General features: G+C 43.1%; 1 protein-coding gene across 1 annotated transcript; it reads right to left on the bottom strand.

Annotated features, from left to right (window-relative positions):
- Window positions 1–502: 502 nt before the first annotated feature.
- On the bottom strand, window positions 503–6,543 carry BLOC1S6 (biogenesis of lysosomal organelles complex 1 subunit 6). The gene is made up of 5 exons (XM_032123139.1): window positions 6,347–6,543; window positions 5,520–5,664; window positions 4,365–4,452; window positions 3,676–3,762; window positions 503–2,893 (listed from the first exon to the last, which is right to left on the bottom strand). Exons 1-5 carry the CDS (start codon window positions 6,411–6,413, stop codon window positions 2,774–2,776), a joined length of 507 nt encoding a protein of 168 aa, XP_031979030.1. The 5' UTR covers window positions 6,414–6,543; the 3' UTR covers window positions 503–2,773.
- Between the last annotated feature and the right edge of the window lie 3,944 nt (window positions 6,544–10,487).

The following is a 10,487-nucleotide window of genomic DNA, read 5'->3' as shown; positions in this document are numbered from 1 at the left end:
CTGCTTACAGAGATAGCCTGCAATTTGAATTTAAAAAATCACTCAAATGAATTCCATACTTCAGAAACATCTCACAAACCAAACATGAAGAAACTCCTCACCTGTAGCACAGAGGCCTCCAGCAGCTGCAGGGAGCGCTGCCTAAACCTTTCCAAAGTCCAGGCAGGATGAGAGGGTGGGAGCTGCTGTGTGAGGGCTGGGCACACACTGCCTAATCCTAAGCCTACACTACCACATTTATCTACTCAATAAGTAACTTTTTATAAAAGCAAGCATGACTAAGTGTACACAGCAATAGAATTGCTCACTCTAGCTGAGCATGTTGATGCAAGCACACATTTTTAGATGTCAGTATCGTTAGATTCATCCAATGCAGCTTTTGCTTTTATGCATTAAGACTTACAAGAGTATTTGATAGAACATCCTGTGGAGATACTGAATTGTACTTTTCACCGAAGTAATTTAAGAACACATTAATGGCAGTTATGTAAACTGAACAAACTTCATCCTATATATTTTTATTAATTTCCCCCCTTTAGTACAGAAAGGTCATTTAGTAAAATTAGGTCCTTATTCATAGAAAACCCAGATCTTACCAAACTTTTGTAGGAAAAGTTAATCAATCACATTTTTCTGTATGTGTATGTGATTACTCAGGCAAGTACTGTCAGCTTTTATTCCTTTGATTGGAAATTATTCCAAATGCTGAAATGTACAAGATTTCAAAAGCATAAATTTATATGAATTTCTTAGAATTCTCTAGTTTTAATTAAAAATACCATGATTTTTTGAAACAAAACAAAACCCCATAAAACCACAGTTCTTTGGAAAAAACCAAACGGTTCTTGACAGAGAGACAGAATATGACTTGACACAGTAAACTGGATTCTACATGAGGGCATACAAATCAAGAAATATCAAAGGAATTCAATCCTGATTTGGATACTGAGGCATCTAGCTTCATGTTATAGTTTAATGAGAACAGTTTTAATTCCCAGAATCTGATTGTGAAATTACATTACAAAATAAAATACTTAGACAACATTTAGTTATGTACATTCTGCTCCAAAAAATGGACTGTGGAAATTCTTTACATTTCTCTTAGAAATACATACAAAACCACAGCAGAGACCAACAGTCCACTGGCAATTAATAGACATGAGTCAACTTCAGGGAAAAATACCTGTGGAAAGTCTTAATCTAATACTGGTTCAGTAACAGAATTTCAGTGTCTGTTCAGACTACTTTAAGTAGTTTGTTCTTCTTGCCCCAAAACATTATCCCAGTTTACCTTGCATGATGGCTGGGTACTTGTTAGAGTACATCTTTCACAGAAACAGATGCCAAATATTAAGAACAGGACATTAGGAGCTCAGAAAATTACAATACAGAAAGTCCAGGCAGGTGTACACTGTGTGAGTAATCTAAAACAGAAGAAAAAGTAAAATTGACTGTGCCCCTGTGATACCTTCCTATACATATTTTATGGAAAACTTTACATAGCTTACCCTTTATCTTACTTCAAAACACACCATTTACATTATTACTTAAAAAGAAACACAGATATAATTGAAAAGAAACACAGATATATAATAACTAGTTTGTTAGACTGAAGGAACAAATAATTTAAAGCTCTTTTACCAGTCTAGACAACTTGTACATTCATTTGAATGTGAGTTCACACCAAGTGCTGCAAGATAGGAATTACATTCAGAGAAATGGGTATCAACCTCCATTCCAAATTTATCATCAGTACACACTAATGATCATCAATTTGGGTGAGGACAAAGTAACAAAAAATCTCTTATATAGCCCCGAAGTGCAAATGATTAATTTGTTAAGGAAAAGACATTAAATGCAGTAGTTTTCCTACAGGTAGCTGAATTTCACATGAAGTGGAAATTTTTTAGTTTTGGTTATGTTTTATTTTGTCACACAAGACAAAGAAACTACAACTTCTAATCCCACAAAAATATGCTTAGACCACACAAGTCTTCCTAATAAACCATTACAGAAGCAACAGTTTCCTGGTTTGAACTAAATGTTTGTGGAAGCACAAATTCATTAATCTTTGCATTGTGCACAAATCAATTTTGACAATCTTTAGTGTTCTGCTTCCCCCCTGCCAATCATTTCAGTTGGGAACTTACTCAGAAGTTAGTTTAAAGCTGTTCTTAACTTACTTGATGACAAAAAACCTAAGATTGCTGCAATGAAGTGAATTTTAGGCAAATACACTGGTATTTTCTTCAGCTCATTAGAGATGGATCAAACTAAGGCTGCACAAGAAATCAGTATTTATGATCAAAGACAGATCCCAACTGCCTGAAACAAAGCAGTTTCAGTGAAAATGCAACCACTGAAGTCTGGTGATGAGAACTGAACTTTAAGAAGTATTCTGCATTTTGTCTGAAAAACATGTGCTAGTCATCAAATATCTCTCAGAATTCTGAACACCAAAAGAACAGATGAAAACAAAAATTGATAGGTACTTAAAACTATGATGCCTAGTTCTCCCATATACATATATATATAAAAATTAACTTACATTATAATAATATCAAACTGCATAGCATTACAAAGGAAGGCAACTTGAATGGCCGAAATGAAAAAATGTGAGAATTACCAACTCTGTTATTACCATTCTGGAATTTTTAATACCACAGAGTAGACTGTTGCTAGCAACAGCTATAGCCCAATTTAAGCAAAGTCTGCCTTAATTCCAGTGAATGCAGAAATCATTCATTCAGATAAGTTGTTGCATGCTCTGCTTTCAGGTCCTCTTTGCAGGTTTTGCTGTTAACTGTTTCTCTCTTTCAAGTTCCTTCTCACGTTGCTGCTCTCGTTCCAACTCCTCCTTCTGCCTCTTTTGTTGCAGCTTAAGTGCTCTTTTCTAAACAGAAAAGACAAGGAAATAATTTTAAGTTTTATAGATATATTCAAGTTGGTGCAATAAACAAAATCCCTCCCATTCTCCCTCTCTCCAACACACCCTCCTTATGACTGAATGTAGCATAAACTGTTCATGTTGGCTTCATCCCTCCCACTTTCAGCTTACTGTTCAGAAATGGCAAGTTTGTGATCTACACTGGGAAAAAACACACTGGAATCCCTTCAGGCTCACTAAAAGTCACCCTTTGGGTACACTTGACAAGGTTCTTAGCATGCCATTTACTGCCTCTAAGAAAAAATTCTCTTGTTGAACACACTGAAGGACTAACCTTGCCAGAATGTAACCAGAGACTGTCGATACAGCATGATGCCACTGAACTTATGCCACTGTTAATTAAATTAATTATGCCACTGTACATTAAATAGGAGAAATTCTTACATTTGTCACAATCTAGTTTCCCTTGAAAAGAAACTGAAACAACAAAGAGAACTACTTGGAATGGAGTGGATTAAGCAACAGAACAAGGCATGATTCTTACATCATCTAAACATGAAGATGACACTGAAAATTAGGAGCAGTTCAGATGTGTAAGTTGCTTGAGCACCATTACGAGCAAATGAAAGTTTAAAAACATACATGGCTTGGAGCTACTGAAAACATCCTTTTAAGATAAAATTCTATTTTAATCAGAATTTTCAGCATGCATCCAAAATAAAAGTTGGAAGTCAATAATACAGAAATAAATATCTGTATTGGAAAGTAAAAATATTTATCCCACTCACTTTTAACTTTGATGTCTTCTCGTGCAGCATCATCATTTCATTTCTAATATTCACTAACTTGTTGTGATAGTGTTTAGCTTCTGAAAACTTAAAAACCATAACTGTTAAAGCAGTGACTGTTAAGTTAGAATAGTTGTTTTATAAAGCTACACAGCAAAATAGCAATCAAAAACATAGTGATTACCAGAACAGTTTGATAATGGAACAAACATGTTCAAGTTTATATATAAAATTTGCATATTACATATACCAATATAGAAAATTACTACATCTCAGCAGTTGTACCCAGTAATCTATTGAGTTAAGATTCACAAAACAGAACAAAAATATTACCACTTTATGCCCCATATATGAGTGTTTCACGCACCCTTCCTGCTAGTCTGGGGAAGTGCACAGAGCCCATGCTGGGCCTCAATCCTACCGAAAAAAATGTGTACATTTGCTCTGGCTACTGGCTTTGAACAGCCAGTCTCACTAATGCTGCCTGAGCCAGTGCTCTCTTCCCACTGCCCTTCCTATTTGAGGGAAATATGCTGGTTCCCACCCTCTCCAGCAGTTTGTCCCTAATATCTGAACTGGTTTTCTTTCTGTAGGTCATTAAGGACAAGGAAAAGACACAAGCTGCTACTAATGCTTCAGCAAGAAAATCTGTGCTAATCTAGAGTTTAAAAGGCATTACTGGTACTTACCAAAGCATTAATATCAAGAATGGAGTTACAGTCTTTGAATTTTGAAATCTCTTGTTCTAATGTTTCTAGCAAGACCACTTGGTTCTGTCTAAAACAAAAAAAAGATGCATAAACCCAAAGTGAAGCACCACTTATGCTTTTCAACCAGTCCTTTAAATAGACTTTTAATCAAAACAGTATCAATATACACTTCCCAGTACCAGATTCCTCTTATGCATTGCTAGGTGATTTCAATAAAAAAATGAGTAAATTATTTTAGAAAAATCCAAGCTATTGTTTGTTGCACAAATTCAGCTGGCATCATACAGCATGGATATCCAGCACGAATATCCCTAGACTCTGAAGAGGCACTCTCCAGGTTGCAGTGGTTGAATGAAAGAAAGAACAATTAGCTCTTGACTTTCTACTTGGGTTACTCTGTGTCATGATGCAAGACTAAGTTATTTCTGTACAGAACTTGTGTGGATTCCTGGTGATTATTAAGGATCTCCATCCCACACAGATCAGCTCAAGTCTTTCCAGACAAAGGCTGTCCTTGGCAGCAGCATAACCACATCTTGTGTAGTGAAACCCAAACCACGGTACCCTGCAAAACCTGTGATGGATCTGTGTAAAGCTCTTTCCAGTACCTCCGTATCCGTGGCAGATCTGGTCTGCATTTGAAATCAACTACTCTCAGTTATCAGTGAGGAATCAGTGTACAAAACTCTTATCTGTTTAGCTCCTTACTTGTATTTTTCAAGTGTTTTGCAATACGGTTTAGAGACCGAACAACAAACAATATATCTCACTACAAGCTGCCCTGAATACAAACTGCATGTCTCCAAGCAAAATAAATCCAGCTTTTAGCACACTTTTCCATTGCAGAAGTGAATAAGCGTTTAAGAAATCTACATGTCTTCTGCTCTGCCTGGCTTAGGGGACTTTAGTCTTCTAGTGTTACACATTCTTCAGCCAAAGTGCTCACAGGCTGCACTGCAGCTTATACACCTGCTGGTGCTCCCACAGATCACTGAATTATTCAGGCTGCTCTAGTCAGGATACAGAAATGCTGATAAACTATATTCCACTTAAAGGGAGCTGGCACATTATACTGAAAAAAGTAGCAAAACAAAGTATGCATGGATATGAAGATGGTTTCAAAAATCTGCTTACGTAAGTTCCTGCAGTGCTAATTTTGATCGCTGAAGATCAGGCAGATAATGGGAGATCAATCCTTCAGTTAGCTGCTCCACAGCTTTCTCATCTATTAAAGGCAGGTCTTCTACAACTCCTTCATCTGGAGATGCATCACTGGGACCTACACCAAAGAACAGCAAGGCTGAATGTGACAGCTCAGCACACACTTCAAGTTTCACCTAGAGCAACTGTATTTTCCTTTTCAAAAATTGAAAGCATTAAAACACTGACGTTAAAATTCTCTGCACTTTTTCAACTAAACTGGGATTTCATTTTCCTCCTCTTCTTTATTCCTCCCTTACTCTCAGGCCTGTATCACAAGCTTCTTGGTAAACCCTTTTAAAAATGGGCAACATCAGTGTTCTGACTATGTATCAAGAGCACCTAAACATTAACAGCCCCCAACCTTTGCTTTCAAGGTCTGAGAACAAACTAGGCTATGAAAGGTCTTCACCTGTCACTCAAAACAACACGGGCTCACTGAAACACCTCATGCTGAACTCCGAGAGTTTGCAGGAGTTGGTTCACAGCAACTCTAAGTTTCGTATGGGCACGCAATGATTATTTTTTGCCTGCAGTGCTCGTGGAAGACAAAGCCCTTTAACCCACAGGCCCCCCGCACCGGAGAGAACGCTGCCGGGGGCAGCACTTCGCCTCCGAGGGAGCGCGGCCGTAGCACCGCGGGGTAGCGGAGCCTCCCGGCGGGCGCCCTGCTCTGACCGGGGCCGGCGGCGGCCGCAGCCTCTCCTCGGGCCTCCCGCACCCGCGTCCCGCCCGGCCCGGCCCGGCCGCCCCTCACGCACCCAGCGAGCGCCCGGGGTCGCCCGCGGTCGCCGCCTCCTTCCCCTCCGGCCGCTCCGCGCCGCTCATCGCTGCCGCTCCCGGCGCCCTCCGGCGAGGCGAGGCAGGGCAGGGCAGGGCAGGGTAGGGCCGCCCAAGCCCGCGGCAGGCGGTTCCGGCTGCCCTCAGCGAGCGGGGCGGCCCGGCGCCCCCCGCCCCGCGCCCCGCCGCCGCCGCACCATAGAGCCGCCGCCTCCGGGACTGGGCCGCGCCGGGCGCGGAAGTGACGCGCAAGTGACGCAGGTGGCGTTGAGTGACGACGAGACGGGACCGACACCGGGGCCGCGCCGGGGCGGGGGCGGTGCGGGGCGCGCCTTCCCTCCGCTTCCCTCCGCTTCCCTCCGCTTCCCTCCGCTCCCCTGCGCTCCCCGGGGGTGCCTGGCCCGTCCGGGACCGTCGGAGGCCGCCTGGCTTCGGGAGCAGCCGCTGGGGCCGGGGCCGAGCCTCGGTGTGCGCGGTTCCGGCCCCGCGGAGACCCCGCTGGGGTGCAGGGGCCTGACAATGGCACCGTCCCAGCGTGCCGGGGGAGAGCGGCTGCCAGGCGGGAGCAGCACAGCGCAGCCCCGTGAGCTCTGCTGCCGCGGCAGAAAACAACTAAAATCACTGCAGGTGCCCTTTCCTAGGGACGTCCTTGCTCATCTGTTTAATAGGTTTGTATTTTATTGTCCAGAAACCATGCAGACTATAGACTACTCGTAGCTTTTGTTTCTTAGGAAATGAATAACTAGCTTTTGTGTGTGGGTCTGTCTCTGCATCTCCCCCAACAGTCTGCAAGAGCAATAACTTCACACAGAATCACAGAGCAGAGATGGAAGGGACCCAGAGGGATCATTAAGTCTAGCTCGTGAGTGAGTGGCCATACAGGGATCAAGCAGCCACCTCGGTGTTATCAGCACCCTGCTCTAACCAACTTGCAAGTATATATATTCTTTAATGAAAAATCACTTTTATATCGCATGGTAGGATTTATATTTTTTCCCTCTTTTACCTATAAAGGTCTTTTCAAGAAATGCAGGTGCAACTATAGAAAGAAACTAACGAAGCACCACTCAAAGTTTTTTTTAATGCAGTATTTTAATATATTCCTAAATATTCAAGATTAAATTAAATTCAGACAGTCCCCCTAATGCTCTTCGGAAACAGACCAAGGCAAAACAATGGGCTTTTGAGATAATCTGTCAACCTCAAAACTAACATTTTTAACAGCAAGATTGTTGCAAATTCATTTGCATTTTTCTTCATATGCATATTCTAATTAACTATTGATCACAATTATGTTACTATTCCATCATCAGATTAAAAACTCACCCATTTTTCTTTTTCTGTTCTTTTAAAGAAGCAACAGCAGGAAGTTGTTAATTAACTTGAACAGACTCAACTCAAATTCTTAATTACAACTGGTTAGCAATTTTACCTAAAAGTTTCTTCTGGTAGGGGGGAAAACGCACAACTTTTGTTGAAAGTTTCACTGGGAAAGACTTCTCAGCTTCCAGATGGAATTTCTAGTAAGAACAAGTGAGATAATGACTCTGAAATAGTCTCACTTGAGATGTGGGAGTTTCAGATTTGTGCTCCTGCTTTGCCTGTTCCAGGCCTTCCCACGTCTTGCAGAAATAGACTAAGGATTGGAATAGAAAGCTGGTATCTGGTTTTCTAGACAAATTAAAATTTAACTATTTGTCAACCCGAATGCTCCAAAAAAGAGATTGATGGAAAACTTTTCTTGTTCCTTTTCTTCTGCAAAATGTCCTCTGTTTCACAGTAACTATTTCCCAAGTGCCTATGTATGTAATACTGTTAACACCAAATAACCGTATTTCATTTTCATTTTATGTTGTAGCAACTGTGTTCAGAAGCCTTTAATGCAACACTGTCACACATTTTGGATTTTATTGTTGCAACTGATTTAAGCAGTTACATGTATTGTAACCGTGCCCCAGCCTAGAAATCTGACAGAAATGAGTTAAGGTAACTTGTATAGCAAATAGGATGTTTTAAACCATCAGCTTTGGAAGTGCCACATGGCTTCAGGGATGACAACATGAAAAGGAAATACTTCACATTAATAGGTAACCTCTTAAAGACTCTCCGTCCTCATTAAGTAAATGAGACTATAGAAAGAGTAGAGCCTTGGCTGCCACAGTAAAGAAATGGAGTGTAGCAGGCTGGTACAAAAGGTTCTGTTCAACAGAGGCTCATCTTACCAATGTATGAACTGGTTCTTGACTCGACAACACTTCAGATCTGGTCTTAATTATTCAGTTAAAGGTGAGCTGGCAAACCTCAGTGCACTGGTTTAGTGTGTTAGTCCTCTCAGCTACTACCCTTCCTCAGTGCTGAAAGTTTCTGTTCCTGTAGAAGCAGCAAAGCTCCAGTGCAAAGCCCCAACATTTTAAGACAGTTTTAAAAGCAGTTGTTTTGGTGGCTCCTGGAACCTGGCTGCTCATGTCTGTGTGTCCTACCTTGTGCTGGTGCAAGTGGCAAAACTCTTGAAACACAGAGTGAGTTAAATCGCCCAAAGAGAAACATTAAAAATGGATTAACTGGAACACAGCTGGGAGGACTTTTCTAGGCAGCAAGGCTGGCTTAACTGGTTCCCAGCCTTGGCTGCTCATTCTGACTCCCACACTGTTCAGTGCCCCCTCAGTTTGACAACTGTCATATTGATGTCTAAGCGAGTTGAGATCACGGAAGCAGTCTCAGTTACAGGAACAAATATATCCAAACCCCTTCCAATATGCATTGTTTCATTCTGGCCCATTTCAGGGACTCAGTTCATTGTCTGGTCCCTGAACAATTGTGCTGATAATGCTGCCAGGGGAATTATGAGGTGCGTGAAAGGGCAGGAGATGGCACCATTTTAGCCACTTGAGGAAGAATAACTTGAGATTACATGCTCAGGAAAACAGTCACATTGTAAAGTGACAAGGGGAGCTCAAAGCGTCACACTGTCTATTTTTGGGCATCATTAAGAGAACAACAATAAGCAACCTCCACCCAAGGCCAGTTCCAAGAAGGGGCTCACTCCACGTTCTGCAGCACCGCCCTGATGCCTGCCAGAATCTGCTATCAGCCCTTACCAGAAAAGGAGTGCCCGTCTCCAAAATCCTGCACTTCTATACAACTCTCCAGTCTTCACTTGGTAACTTCCTTCAACCAAGTCAAAAAAACAAGATATGTACTTTCTCTCTGACAGGCATCATTTCTCAGAAATATTTATGGCTTCGGGAACTGACTGAATACAGTAATAGAATTTGGCCATAGGTACAAACAGCTGCTGAGCACATGTCGGCTGCAAATCAGGAGAAAATTTCTAGTACTCAGACCAATGAGGAGTGGGAATAACCTCTCAGAAAAATTAATAAAGGCAAAAATCTAATTACTCTTAAGTTAGAGCACAGTTATGAAAGGAATTATACATCAGCAGGGTCCCTGCGGTTTGTTTCTCCTTACATCCTTTAAGGAATGTTCAGAAAGGCATATGAAACTTCCTATAAGCCTGCCTTAATGGAGCTATTGAAACGGTGTAAAGAGCTGTGCAGTGACAGAGAAAGAGAAAAGCAACACAATGCAAACTTCTGCCTTTCAAAATCTGAAGCCAGAGCACGGAACTATGCAGTTCAGGCTTCCAGCGTACATGGAGACAGCCTCTTGTCTGTCACAGACCACCATACCTGCATTGTATGGCTTTGGCAGTTCTTAGTCTCTACCTCGCGTGGCATTTACCCACTCAACACAAGCGCACGGAGGAACGGGAACAGCCCCTCAGGCCACCCCGAGGGACGCGCGGGAGCCGCCGCCGCCCCGAGCGGGCCCCGCCGCCCCCGAGCCCCGCACCGCGATCCCCTCGCTCCGCGGGCAGCGCGGGCGCGGCGGGGCGGCGGCAGCGGGGCTCGAACCCGCGTTCGTCCCGCGCGGGCGGCGCAGGCGCGGTGCCGGCGGGGTCCGCGGGCGCGCAGGGGACGCGGGTCCCGCCCGCTGCTGCCGCCGCCGTGCGCGGGGCGGCCCCGGGAGCGCGCAGGGGTTGCGGGGGCGGCGCGGTGGCCGCCCGCGGCGGTGCGCGGAGCGGAGGGATGTGACGCGCATGGCGGCGGCGGCGTTCCC

Source organism: Corvus moneduloides, chromosome 13, assembly GCF_009650955.1.
Source record: "Corvus moneduloides isolate bCorMon1 chromosome 13, bCorMon1.pri, whole genome shotgun sequence".
Taxonomy (NCBI): Eukaryota; Metazoa; Chordata; class Aves; order Passeriformes; family Corvidae; genus Corvus; species Corvus moneduloides.
The sequence above is the reverse complement of the archived record's forward strand: the minus strand, read 5'-3'. Positions and strand labels throughout refer to the sequence as shown.